The following is a 14,374-nucleotide window of genomic DNA, read 5'->3' on the forward strand; positions in this document are numbered from 1 at the left end:
ATATTTAATAGAGAAAATTTAAATTTTAAGATTATTTACATATAATTCAAATAACTCAAATAATGCGCGGGTGATAATACTAGTAATTTATATAAATCTGCTAGGGACTTTAACTAATTTTTGTTGAATGTGTAACTTTTCCTTTAAAAAAAAGTGTCCACGTAATCACACTATTAGCTGTACGTACGCGCATATGATGTATCAGGTCACATATCTCACCAGCTTACATATCACGCAAACTCAGTATCTTCATTTCCTATAAGCAGGTGACGCGCAAGAAACTGAAGTCTAGTCTTAACCCCATCCAAGCTCAATTTCAATCTCGTCGATTCTCTTTGAAATTCTTGCCGCTTCATCGCTCAGGTAATTTGATCTCCTTTCTTTTCACATGAACCCTTGTTTAATCAATGCTGATGTCTTGGACTACAAATTTATGCAATAATTTCATATTTTTTGTGGATCTAGGGTTTCCCAATTTTACTGTTTTTGACTCGGTTCGATTTATTGGCATGTGATTGCCTTATAATCTAAACTGCTACGTTAATTTAGTGGCTTATTAGTGTAGGGAGCTGAAGTTTTCATTGTTTAAAGTTGAATTTAGCAAGTTGATGAATTGTGAGTTGTGGGATTAGGCGGTCAGGGATGTCGACGCCGGCAAGGAAAAGATTGATGAGGGATTTTAAGAGGTTACAGCAGGATCCTCCTGCCGGCATCAGTGGTGCTCCGTATGACAACAATATTATGCTCTGGAATGCCGTTATATTCGGGTATCTGCAGGATCTTCTGCATTTTTTTTTTGTACTTTGTGCTGTAGTTTCTTTATATTTATGAACTTATCTTTTTTCTTTGAAATGCAGTCCTGATGACACACCTTGGGATGGAGGTGAGGAAATTTTGCTCAGTTACCGGTCTTTGTTTCTCTCTTCATATTTATGCTTAAAATACGAACAGACGCATTACTTTGAATCTTAGTCCATCATACGGATAGTTAGATACCTCCTAAGAAATATTTGCGCACTCAAATGCCACTTGCTGTTTTCTACTTTACTTTGTCATTTTTGTAATCGCGCTGTGGGTGTTTTGTAAAGGGCATTTTGTCACTTGACTATGTGGATGAAACATCATATGTGGATCTCATCAGTTCCATTTAAGTAATGCATATTAGTTTAGTCCACTTTTGGTGCTTCGTGATGCTGAGATGTTCCCATTCTCCTAATGAAGAAGGTTTCTAGGAATATGTTTCTGTGGTGCATGATAATAAATTAATATCTGATCCCGTCCGTGCTGAATATTCTTATTTGCTTCTAGGTGGTTAAGGTAGTTATAGTCAGTTTTAAAAATATTGATTGTCGTTATTAGGATTTGCCTTTCTTTTCTTTTCCATTCTTGTTTTTCCCCTTTCAATAAAATGAAGTATAAGCAGGCGCTTCTAGTTTGTATGGACAAGAACCATCAAAATTTATAGTCATGCCTTTCCACCCCAATTTTGACTATTAAATATGTGTTCTATAATTCTATTTACAGGTACGTTCAAGCTCACACTTCAGTTTACGGAGGACTACCCCAACAAGCCTCCAACTGTGCGGTTTATTTCCAGGATGTTCCATCCAAATAGTAAGTAGCCCAAGTAATGTTGCTTTATCTTTCTCTCCCTCTTTCTTCGCATAGTTGTAGACCTTAGGAAAGGTAAAACTTTCAACTTTAAGCTTTGGTTGTTAATTGAGTTTATCTTGATGGGATTTGTCTAGGAAGTGGTGTGACGATCTAAGTTGCTCTGACACGACAATTTAGGTGCCGCACCCGTGTCGACACGACATTGGTGTGGGTATGGGATTCGTACTGGATCTGGTCAAATAATTTTGGGTACTTTGACCACGACAGACAGAAAAATTCGAAACGAGATAAAATTTAATTCTCGAAATCAGAACCAAAACTAGGATAAATTTGAAGAAAGTAGCATACCTTATTTAGGAAATCAATCATTTACCTATCTACATCTTGAGAATAAAAAAGAAATCAACACTTTACTAGTTATATGTAAGTGTTACTTGTGGGGTTACACTGGGTTTGTTGTTGTTGTTGTTACTAGGATCCGTATCCCCGAATCTTAGAATTTACATTTTTGAAGGATCTAGTCTTTAGATCCGCACCCGTTTTGGACACCTGCACCTGTGTTCGAGCAACTTAGGTGACTACTAGTAGTATTGACAAGAGGTTATAGCAATTTAGAGACCTTTTAATATAGTTAGTATTGTGTCTCACACTGCGTACTACAAGAAGGAAGCTAGCTTCTTAGATTTTTTATATCCCACACGGCCACACCTTCTGCATCAACACTTCAATTCCCATTTCAGTCGATTACTTGTAGTGTGCTCTCTTCCTTTATATCATCCTATCATGCCTTCATCACCAATAGGCCATTTCATATATCCCGTGAAGAAATTCCCCAACAACAACAACATACCAGTATTATCCCACACTGTGGAGTTTGGGGAGGGTAGTGTGTACGCAGACCTTACCCCTACCTTGTGAGGATAAAGAGTGAGGATAGAGAGACTGTTTCCAATAGACCCTCGGGAAAGCATAAACACCACATTAATGAAAATATAGACAAGAGGGGACCAGTGTTTAGAAAAGCGCTGTCGCTTCCAGCACACTGAGGCGACTCGATCTGAGGAAGCGAGCGCTTCACAGGAAAAAGCGAAAAAGCGATGAAGCGGATAAAGCGATGAAGCGATCGCTTCTTTGCAAAAAAGCGCAGGGGCTCTTTTTTAAAAAAAAAACTTTGGGTCTGTTATTCTATTAGACAAAACAGACCCTAAGTCGACCAAAACCCCCTTCCCCTTCGACAAAATTCTTCGACAAAACAGAGTCTCACAAAACCTAGGGTTTTTTACCTACTGAAGCTGAAATCCAAGAGCAGAGACGCCATTGCTGACCCTTTCTCTCTCGCTCGAGTTCTCCTTTCTCGCTCGCGACACTCGCCATTGCTGACCCAGGTAATTTCTTCTTCTGCTTTCTCCTTTCTTCTTCTGTTCTTTAGTTCTTCTTGTTTTTTTTTTTCATTCTTCTTCTTCTTTCTTTCTCTGTTTCTCCAGTCCAGAACAGAGTAAGAAACCTTTTTTTCTTTCTTTTTCCTTTTCGTTTGTGTAAGGAACTCCAGTCGAGTTCTCCATTCTTCTTTCTTCTTCTTCTTTTTTTCGTTTGTGTATATTTCCTTTCCTCTTTGTCAGCATATAAAATTAGTTATATATATGTATTATTTTTGGTTTATGTGATTTTTTAAATGTATATTTCAGTTTATATAATTAATTATTATATATATTATATGTATTTTTAGTTTATTGATTATGTTTTTGCTTATTGATTAAATGTATATTTCAGTTTATATAAATGTCTCAAAGTTTGAAAGAGAAAGACCCGGCTTGGCGATATGGCTAGAGAGTTAATGAGAAGAATACAAATGTTGTATGCAAGTTTTGCAACAAGATTACAACGGGTGGAATTTATTGCTTTAAATACCATCTAATTGGTGGCGATAGAAACGTCACAAGTAGTCCGAAATGTCCACTGGAGGTGAGGGAAGAAATAAAGAATTTTGTTGAGAAGAAGAAAGAGCAAAAAAATCAAATGGTTCATCAACCAATAGTGACCAATCTTGATGATGATGATGATGATGATGATGAGGATGATATTGAAGAATTGTCACTTCCAACAAAATGGGGAAGAGATGGGTCAAGCCATGGATCATCGACTAAAGGTCCTATAGATTGCTACTTCTCAAAGAAGCCGGGAGCAAGCGGTGGAAAATATGTACAAAAAATTGCTAAAGACATTTTGAGGGATCGTGCAGTTAGAGCTTTTGCACGATGGGTCTATGATGCTGACTCCCCTTCAATTGGGTCAACTATGACACTTTTGGAGACTTTATTGAGGCCGTTGGTCAATACGGACCTGGAATGAAGCCTCCCATTTACCATGAAATAAGAGGTCCTTATCTAAATAAGGAAGTGGAGGAGACTAATACAATTGTTGAGGAGCATAAAGTTGTGTGGAACAAGTACGACTGCTCCATTATGATGGATAAGTGGACGGCAAGAACGGGAAAATGATTATTAATGTGTTGTTGAATTCTCCCCGGGGAAGTTTGTTTCTTGAGTCCATTGATGCTAGCGACTCATCCACTGACGACATCAAAATGTTCACCTTGTTTCAGAACACCATCGAAGAGATTGGTCCAAGCAAAGTTGTTCAAGTGGTCACTGATAATGCAAGTGAAAATAAGAAAGCGGGTGGCATGATTGAAGGGGCGTACAAGAATGTCTATTGGACTCCATGTGCGGCTCATTGTATCAACTTGATGTTCGGGGACATTTTCAAGGAAAAACCCTTCTCTACAGTTTTTGGCCAGGGCGTTAGGTTACATTCTTATATTTCTCAGCGGCCCTTGTTATTGAATATGATGAGAAGATTTACCATGCAAAAAAAATTTGGTGGAACCGGGCAAGACAAGGTTCGCCACTGCTTTCTTGACTTTGCATAGTATCCACTGTCAAAAAGACAATTTGAGAAAGATGGTCACTTCAAAGGAATGGAGCAAGAGTAAATTTGCAAAGGAAAGTGCGGGGAAAGAGGTTGCACGCATTATTCTTTCTTATTCTTTTTGGAATAATGTCCCTCATGCTCTTAAAATTGGTGGCCCTTTGGTTAAAGTACTCCGTTTGGTGGATGGGGAGCAAAAACCACCAATGGGCTACCTCTATGAAGCTATGGATAGGGCCAAGAAGGCTATTCAAGCATCATTCAGTGATGAGCAGAAATATGTAAAGGTCTTTCAGATCATTGATGCAAGATGGGATGAGCAACTTCATAGACCTTTGCATGCAGCTGGATTTTTTCTGAACCCATCACACTTTTATGAGCATCATGAGAATAATTCATTGGCTAAAGAAGTGTGGACAGGATTCCATCAGGTTGTTATCAAGTTGACCCCAGATGAAGACTTGCAAGAAAAGATAGTAGATCAGCTTGCTACTTCCAAGGCAGCTGAAGGACTTTTTAAGCTCCGTCTTGCTATTAAACAAAGAACGACGAAGTCGCCAGGTGACCAAGTGTTTCTATATTTTATAACTCTAACTTCAATGTATTTTTTATACTTATTAACTCTTGAACTTTTTTTTGACTTCTATAGTTTGAATGGTGGGTCCAATATGGTGTAGAGACTCCGGAATTACAGGCTTTCGCCATCAAAGTTCTAAGCTTAACTTGTAGTTCATCCGGATATGAAAGGAACTGGAGTGTTTTTGAACACGTGAGAAATAAAAAGAATTATTTCGTGTTTTGAGATAAAGTAAATTATATTTCAATTGTCCAAACTCCTACTAATTAGTTGACACATCTTTTTTGCAGATTCATACAAAGAAAAGGAATCGACTAACCTTGAAGCGTCTCCATAATCTAGTGTTCATAAAATACAATAGAGCATTGAGGCGTCGCTATAACCACCGCAATATAATTGATCCAATTCTTTTGGACAATATTGATGAGGCTAATGAGTGGCTAACCAGAGTCCCCAAAAATTGTGAAGATGAAGAAGTATTTGAAGGTGACTCCGATTTCATTTGGGGTGATGTTGCGGTTGGTAGTGGAGTTGGGGAGGATCCTTGTGGTTTAAGGAGATATACTCCAAGTTCAAGTTCTATTAGGAAGGGAAAAAGTGTGGCTACTACAATTCGATCCCTATCCCTAATTGATGAAGATGAAAGTGATCATGAAGAGGAGGGGGAAGAAGAAGATGACGAGCAATATGAAGATAATAGAGGAATTCAAGATTTTGACAACCTTGAAGAAGAAGAAGAAGAGTAGAAGAATAAGATGTTGATTCTAGCAATTTAGTAGCTTTGATTTTGCTTGTCCTATGGTTTGTGCCTTTGTGGATAGTTTGTGGATGATTTGGTGGTACCTAGTACCTACTTTTTAAGTATTTAAATTGAAGTTTTTGATTATTTATAATTTTATATTATGTTTTTTAAGAATTGCACTTCACTTTAATAAAGCGTGCACTTCGCTTTTGAAGCGAGGCGAGCCCTTGTCGCTTTTTTGCGCTTCGCGCTCTCAAAAACACTGGAAGGGACAGTACCAAATGCCATATAAAAGCAGAATAAAAACAACAAGATAGTAAGGTGATTAACAATGAAAGAAAACAACGGTTAGTCATAAAAACTTACTACCAACAGAAAGTGAGAATATACTACTGTTATGAACACTCTAGACTACCTACTCTACTACCCTAATCCTCGACTTCCATACCTTCCTATCAAGAGTCATGTCCTCGGTCAGCTGAAGCTGTGTCATGTCTTGCCTAAACACCTCTCCCCACCTCTTCTTTGGCCTACCTCTACCTCTACCTCTCCGTAGGCCCTCGACCCTCCAATATCAACCTCTTACACCTCCTCACTAGGGCGTTTGTGCTCCTCCTCACATGACCAAACCACCTAAGCCGCGCTTCCAGCATCTTGTCCTCAATAGGGGTCACACCCACCTTGTCGTGAATAACCTCATTTCTGTTCCTATCTAATCAGGTGTGCCCATACATCCATTTCAACATCCTCATCTCTGCTACCTTCATCTTCTGGATATGAGTGATCTTGACTGGCCAACACTCAGCCCCATACAACATCGTTGGCCAGACCACCACTCTGTAGAACTTACATTTAAGTTTCGGTGGCACTTTCTTGTTACACAAAACACCGGAAGCGAGTCTCCGTTTCATCCATCCCGCCCCAATACGATGTGTGGCATCTTCATCAATCTTCTACCCCCTGAATAATAGACCCAAGGTACTTAAAACTTCCTTTCCTAGGGATGACCTGCGAGTCCAGCCTTACCTCCCCTTCCCCTCCTTGAGTCTCGCCACTGAACTTATACTCCAAGTATTTTGTCTTGGTCCTGCTCAACTTGAAACCTTTAGACTTCAGGGTCTGCCTCCATAGCTCTAATTGCGCATTCACACCGTCTCGCGTCTCGTCAATCAATACAATATCATCTGCAAATAGCATGCACCACGACACCTCCCCTTGGATGTGCGCTCAGTACGTCCATCGCCGAAGCAACCAAAAAAGGGCCGAGTGCCGACCTCTGATGTAGCCCCATCATAACCGGAAAATGATCCGAGTCCCCACCCACTGTCCTCACCCGGTCTTTGCTCCATCATACATTTCCTTGATCAACCTAACGTAGGCAACATGTACACCTCTAGCCTCCAAACATCTCCACAAAACCTCCCTCGGAACTTTATCGTACGCCTTTTGTAAATCGATGGACACCATATGCAAGTCCTTCTTTCCTCCCTATACTGCTCCATCAATCTCCTAACAAGGTAAATGGCTTCTTATGTTATTCCTAATCCTATATTGCTAGTCTAACATCACCATTCTCTCCGAGACCTAATTCTCATGCCATCACTATGCCTATAAAATATAGAATGTCCTTATAAAGAATGTAGAAAATTGTTTTTCTCATTCATTCGTCTCAATCCATATTTGACTATTACCATTGTTCTTCACAAAACATTCTCCTCCTTTAAAGATTTCAATTCCCAAGCATTCCAGACATATAGTATGTGGTACGTACTTATATTAGATAACACGTTTGGTAATTTAATTCACTCCTTAACTCTTTAAGAAATTATTAACTCCCCCATCCACTCAACCTTTTCAAAGATCGGCCCAAATCTTTATCCTTGAACTTATATGAATGGTAATTCCATATATATGTAATAGGCAATTCTGTCGTCGTTAATGAGTCATGTGATGTGACACTTTTTTCCCAGTGATTATGACATAATGGTTGATGGAAATATTGCAAAAGTCATGTGATGTGACACTTTTTTCCCAGTGATTATGACATAATGGTTGATGGAAATATTGCAAAAATCTTTTGTAATTACTATGGCTTAGAGTAATACTCTGTTTCTTGAAATTCTTGATTAGGAGAGAATTAGCCATATTCTGGTAGCTGCCTGGGTTGTGCTTGTTTAATTGAATGCGTTTTGTGATTCATGTGTGTGTTAAGTTATGTGTATGTGTTAAGGCCTATAGCTCAGTATATGTCCCAACTTATACTAGATTAGTCCACGTACTGTACTGCTTGTTAGTTGAAATTGTTTTGCTGCACCTATTTTTCTCATCTTCTATTTTCACCTGACCAAGCAATACGAGTACCATAATCTTTTATGCCCAGTTTTGACTAAACAGCCCATGCAATCTGAGCAATGTAATCTTTTATGTTCAAGTATTGGCTTTTGAGAGAGTTCATCTAATGTGTGTATACCAATTAGTTTTATGTCTTTATTTTCATTTGTGCCATTGTGCAGAAGTTAATCCTAGATATTAGCCTCGATTCTACTCTACTTTTCAAAAAGATTTGATTCTACTTTATCATGCAAAGCAAAAATTTGACTTTAGTTTTGCTGATTTCTCATATCTTATCTATTGCTCAGTTTACGCCGATGGAAGTATATGCTTGGACATACTGCAAAATCAGTGGAGTCCTATATATGACGTAGCTGCTATACTTACTTCAATCCAGGTATGTTGAGATTGTTATTAATTTACATCATTATGCCTTGTGGCTATACAGAATATTGGAGAAACATAGCATGAAAAGTATCTTTCATTTTATTTCCTTGGTGTGTGTGTTTTCCCATGCAGAATAATGGACATCCTGGTATTGGCATTTATTTTGGACACATCATAGACCATCTCTTTTGTCCCCACCTTGATTAGCTTTGTAGCTTTGTGTTCTTTTATACTTCATATTCTGTACTAATAGTATACTAATATTAAGACATGATATTCTTGGTGGTCAAGTAGCTCCTTGGATGTAGGTGTTAGTGGACACGCATTGATTGAGTTATGTGTTCCTTTGCATTTCTCTGTTTGAACTGGTGGCAGAGTAGTGTACAATGATGAGAACAAGATATCTGTTATTTTGGATAAGTTGGGAATGCAGGCTTCATTATTTGGTCCAAATTAGATGATAAAATATGTTCAGAGATGCTATATACTGTGCTTGATATCATTTTCACTAGTAGTAAATTAACTAATTCAACAAATTAATAATATAACAGAAAAGAATCAATCCAAAGCAAACAGGTCCTTGTTCTTAAGACATTGATTGTGTCTATAAATGCTGGAGAGACATTTTTTTTTGTTTTGTTAATATTTTTTGGTTCAAACAGTTTTTACTTGGGCTCAATTCCATCTGAGACAGTGCTCAGTTGGTGCCTGTCTGTCTTAGCTGCTCAATATCATTCCGTCTATTTCATTATGTTTCACCTAGGCACTAATCTTGGGAGTTCAAAAGATCTTCTGTCACCGCCAAATTTTTGTTATCTTTCCATAAAGATCCAGTTCAGTTTTTGGTGGTCAGTAGTGTCTTCTATTCTGAATCTTATCTTTTGTTTGTAAAATTTGATCGATGTCTGGTGTGAGACCGAGATAGTCAAGTCAATTCTCATTAACCAAACTCGGTAATAAAAATGGGCTGGAGTAAATGAAACTGAATCGAGAAAGCATTAGCATTAGCATGTCTGCTTGTAAACGGCCCCTAATGTGTGACTTTTTCCAAATGCAGTCTTTGCTCTGTGATCCAAACCCAAACTCACCAGCAAATTCAGAAGCAGCACGCATGTTTAGTGAGAATAAGCGCGAGTACAACAGGAAGGTGCGTGAGATTGTTGAACAGAGCTGGACAGCAGACTAACATCTCTCAGACTGAATCTGTCATTGGAGATTTTCCTGGTAGGGATGCCTGTGTCAAGCTGAAAACTTTTCAGTGCTGTTGCTACATTAAAAATAAATGTAGCAGGAAATTGTCCTTTTATGTGTTGTAGGAACTCTGATTGCCTTTATCTTCATGTTGTGCTACTCGACCATGAGACATTGTACATATTATCTCTTGTATCCAAATTATTTGAAGCTCTCTTCTGTTGGTCCTATGAGACCGAATGAAAAATGGATAAACATCTGATATTTTTGTTTAGCAATTTAATTCCCTGTGAATGCAATATCATTCATCTATCATTGTCCGATGGAGCAAGTAAATAATAGGTAATTTTGGGCTTTTAACACCAAGTAATTGAGGAGATAGATAAGTCAAAAATCTTCTGCCTGTCTGAGTGGCACTGTAAAGATCTAAGTTGCACATATTTCTTGGCTAATTTTAATTTTCAGGCCATAGGATCTGTTAAATGGGTATTGCAGAATTGCAGGACCATTAATGTTGAATTATCACCCAATATTGGATCTGAAGTGACTGTTATAGTGCGGTTCTTAGTTGGAGGCGCATACAATGACATCCAAAGGGATGGTTACATTTCTAGATGTTGCAAGAAGTAGGTTGTGGTTTTACTTACCGCAAATGTCAAACAATTATGAAACGTCATGGAGTAGAATGTTTGCCTTTTTGTGTGGGTCGCAGTAATTGAAGAGCTTCGGATTACGAAAAATAGTACTAAATGAAGAGCATCTGGATTTTGGCGAGGTAGTGGCTATTGATATTTTATTATTTGATTCCTAATTATAATCTTTTCTGTAGATGAGTTTTACAGGTGTGCAGCTGAAATACCCGCTGCTTGGAAACCTACCTCCATGGCGTGTATTGACTAAGAAGAGCTATATAAACAGTTAAATTTGTTTCAGCTGGTATGGCTGCTAATGATGAGCCAGGGTTTGAGGCGAAGGACATCAGAAGATGGATTGCCCATAAGGAGGAGGTTTTAGAGATTGGAAACAGCAACTGGTTTGATACGCTTTTTCATGTTAATGTACTTAGATCACAAGAATCTATAAGATGATCACTAGACTAGGATAATTGGCTCTCTCGACTCTCGATTACTAACATCTCTGTGTCGTTGTCGTCGTTTAATAATTACCTTTGATAACGATTGTTTATTGTTTTGAAGACCACATATTCATGATCGTTATGTGTATGTGTATTTTTTTTTTCCTCACAAATTTGGGATTGAGGGTGAGCGGGAGACAACTGGATGATGCTCCTTATTGTTGTATTTAATCGCTGCCTGTTAGCTTGGCTGTCGGTTTTGTGTGTCAGAAAATCCTATAATTGCCTTTATTTTTCTAAACCGAGTCGGTGAACGGTAACACTCGTGAAGTTGGTCACAAGGAAAACGCACAGTGGGAAATGCGGGGAAACAAAAGGAAAAGGACATTTTCTCTTGGATACCAGATAAGTCCGTCATTACACTTGTTAGCTATGCGTTACTTACATTTTACAAGCATCTAAAACTGTCGGTGGACTCATTGGTTCATTTTGTTGGGAATAAACCCCCACAGAAATAATATTCACGGTAATAAAAACGGAATAATAATGTAGCATCGAGATACGGTAATTAACAAGAATAAAAGAGTAACAACGACACCAAGATTTTTACGTGGAAAACCCTTTTAATAAGGGAAAAAATCACGGTCCCGAGAGGAGCAACTGATATCACTATAGTAAAGAATTTTACAATTTGTAGATCTGAGTAAAATACTCCAAAGACCACTACAACATCAAAAGAAATAACCCTCTTTTGATATTCTCACCTCACTACAATATCGCTCATTCTCTATTTTCCTCACAGACTATTTTCTTATACCCTGTCTGTGAAACCTCACTCTTTCTTTCTCTCTTTGTTGGTGTGAAGAAATGAGAGTTGAAGCTCTCCTTTTATAGCCAAAGCTTCACTCTCTAAAGCCTACAATATTTGACAATTTACACACACTTTTCACAATTCAACAAAGTTGGCTACCAAACCAAAGAAATTCAACAAGGTTGGCTACCAAACCAAACTAATTCAACAAGGTTGGCTACCAACCAAACCAAGTCAACAAGGTTGGCTACCAAACCAAAGAAAACTCTTATTAGGCACATGCCTAATACTTCTTCAATGAGATGGACATCATCAATCTCCCCCTCCAGTCTCATTCATCTAGAGGAGGTAGCACTGTCTTCTAGTTTGAGTGCATGCCGACAAGTTCTTTGCATAGCTCGAACTTGTTCCTTGGTACCACCTTGGTCAGCATATCTGCGGGATTCTCACTTGTAGAAATCTTCAAGACTTTTAGAGATTCATCATCTACCATTTCTCGAATCCAATGATATCTCACATCAATGTGTTTGGTCCTTGCATGGTACATAGAGTTCTTGCTAAGGTCTATTGCACTTTGACTGTCACAATAGACGACATACTCCTTCTGATGCAATCCAAGCTCTTGAAGGAATCGCTTGAGCCATATCATCTCCTTGCCAGTTTCTGTAGCGGCAATGTACTCTGCTTCAGTTGTTGAAAGTGCAACGCACTTCTGCAACTTAGACTGCCATGATATAGCTCCCCCTGAAAATGTAAATAAATATCCAGTAGTAGATTTTCTGTTGTCAATGTCACCTGCCATATCAGCATCTGTATAGCCCTTCAAGATTGGATCAGATCCTCCAAAGCACAAACAATCTCCCGTGGTACCTCTCAGGTACCTGAGTATCCACTTGACTGCTTCCCAATGTTCCTTTCCAGGATTTTCAAGAAACCTGCTGACAACACCAACTGCGTGAGCAATATCAGGTCTAGTACATACCATTGCATACATCAAGCTTCCGACTGCTGAAGAATAAGGAACTTTAGCCATGTTCCCTTTCTCTTCCACTGTTGTAGGACACATCTTTTTACTCAACTTTAGATGACCAGCAAGAGGTGTGCTGACTGGCTTAGCATTCTTCATGTTGAAGCGTTCTAGTACACGTTCAATGTACTTCTCCTGAGATAGCCACAACTTTCTACTTGTTCTCTCTCGAACTATCTTCATCCCTAGAATTTGTTGTGCTGGGCCCAAGTCCTTCATATCAAATGACTTGGACAGATCTCCTTTCAACTTTGCTATCAACCCCTTGTCTTTTCCTACAATTAACATGTCATCCACATACAACAACAATATAATAAAGTTATTCTCAGAAAATCTTTTGAAGTATACACATGGATCAGAATAGGTCTTTAGGTATGTTTGACTTTTCATGAATGAGTCAAACTTCATGTACCACTGCCTTGGTGCCTGCTTCAATCCATAAAGACTCTTATTCAATTTGCACACCATGTGTTTCTTTCCAGCTACTTCAAATCCTTCTGGCTGCTCCATATAAATCTCCTCTTTCAAATCTCCATGAAGAAATGCAGTTTTCACATCCAACTGATCCACTTCAAGATCTAGGCTAGCTGCTAAGCTCAAAATTGTTCGAATAGAAGTCATTTTGACAACAGGTGAGAAAATTTCGTCAAAATCAATACCTTTCTTATGTTCGAAGCCTTTAACCACCAATTGAGCTTTGTATTTGACCAGCTTGCCATTTCCATCTTTCTTGAGTTTAAAGACCCATTTGCATTTGAGTGGTCTTTTACCCTTTGGAAGTTCAACTAGCTTGTAAGTGCCATTTTTCTATAGAGATTCCATCTCTTCATAGCTTTCATCCACTAGCTCTTTTCTGGATGGGACAACACCTCCTTAAGACTTTCTGGCTCCCCCATCACTGATGAGGACATACTCTGTGGAAAGGTACCTGCATGACTCTACCATTGGCCTCTCTGATCTCCTCAAAGGTTGAGGTTGTTCTTCTCCCTGAGTGGGGTGCTCCACTTCCTCTACACCTTCATCAAGTTGCTCCGCTGCTCAATAACCTCACCAGGTTGCCCCCTGCTCGACAACCTCGTCAGTCGTACTTTCTGCACTTGTGGGATTGTTAGAAGTAGAAAGAATAGTAAAAAGGTTAGAAATTATACCATTCTTCGCCTTTTCTAACATATCGGTAGCAGTTCCAACTTCACTTTCTCGGAAGACTACATCTCTGCTTCTGATGACCTTCTTCTTTACAGGATCCCACAATCTGTACCCGAACTCTTCATTTCCATATCCGATAAATATGCAGGGAACAGATTTATCATCCAGCTTTGTTCTCTACTCTTTCGATACATGTGCAAAAGCTCTGCAACCGAACACCTTCAGATGTGAGTAGGACACCTCTTTGTTGGTCCAAACTCTCTCTGGGATGTCAAACGCCAACGTAACTGATGGACTCCTATTGATCAGGTAACAGGTTGTTTGAACTGCTTCACCCCAGAATGACTTAGGCAGTTTAGCCATTCTAAGCATGCTTCTCACCTTCTCCACAATGGTGCGGTTCATCCTCTCGGCTATGCCATTGTGCTGCGGGGTTCCAGGAACTTTCTTTTCATGTCTGATCCCATGACTTGAAAAATACTCTTCAAATTCCCTTGAAGTGTACTCACCTCCATTGTCACTTCGGAGACGCTTTAGCTTTCGAC

The 14,374-nt window shown here is 38.9% G+C and overlaps 1 protein-coding gene across 6 annotated transcripts; it reads left to right on the forward strand.

Moving 5' to 3' along the window:
* The first annotated feature begins 203 nt into the window (after positions 1–203).
* Positions 204–10,989, forward strand: LOC104228651 (ubiquitin-conjugating enzyme E2 2). 6 transcript variants are annotated; one of them, XM_009781142.2, is made up of 7 exons: positions 221–363; positions 633–767; positions 858–883; positions 1,525–1,614; positions 8,501–8,589; positions 9,637–9,803; positions 10,600–10,989. In XM_009781142.2, the coding sequence occupies exons 2-6, from the start codon at positions 643–645 to the stop codon at positions 9,763–9,765; spliced, it is 459 nt and encodes a 152-aa protein (XP_009779444.1). In that variant the 5' UTR covers positions 221–363; positions 633–642; the 3' UTR covers positions 9,766–9,803; positions 10,600–10,989. The 6 variants fall into 6 exon arrangements, 4 of the variants coding, with proteins under 4 accessions (XP_070023765.1, XP_070023764.1, XP_009779444.1 ...); XM_070167663.1 differs by lacking the exons at positions 8,501–8,589; positions 9,637–9,803; positions 10,600–10,989 and adding exons at positions 5,192–5,311; positions 5,410–6,010 and having other exon boundaries at positions 216–363; XM_009781140.2 differs by lacking the exon at positions 10,600–10,989 and having other exon boundaries at positions 9,637–10,032.
* The last annotated feature ends 3,385 nt before the right edge of the window (positions 10,990–14,374 follow it).

The sequence above is a fragment of the Nicotiana sylvestris genome, chromosome 2 (assembly GCF_000393655.2).
Source record: "Nicotiana sylvestris chromosome 2, ASM39365v2, whole genome shotgun sequence".
NCBI classification, from domain to species: Eukaryota; Viridiplantae; Streptophyta; class Magnoliopsida; order Solanales; family Solanaceae; genus Nicotiana; species Nicotiana sylvestris.

Excerpts from the sequence above, each read along its gene's own strand:
- LOC104228651 (XM_070167663.1), top strand. The coding sequence starts at position 728 with ATGACAACAATATTATGCTCTGGAATGCCGTTATATTCGG. Across the intron at positions 884-1,524 it reads TGACACACCTTGGGATGGAG|GTACGTTCAAGCTCACACTT; the intron begins GTGAGGAAATTT and ends TTCTATTTACAG. Across the intron at positions 1,615-5,191 it reads CAGGATGTTCCATCCAAATA|TTTGAATGGTGGGTCCAATA; the intron begins GTAAGTAGCCCA and ends TGACTTCTATAG.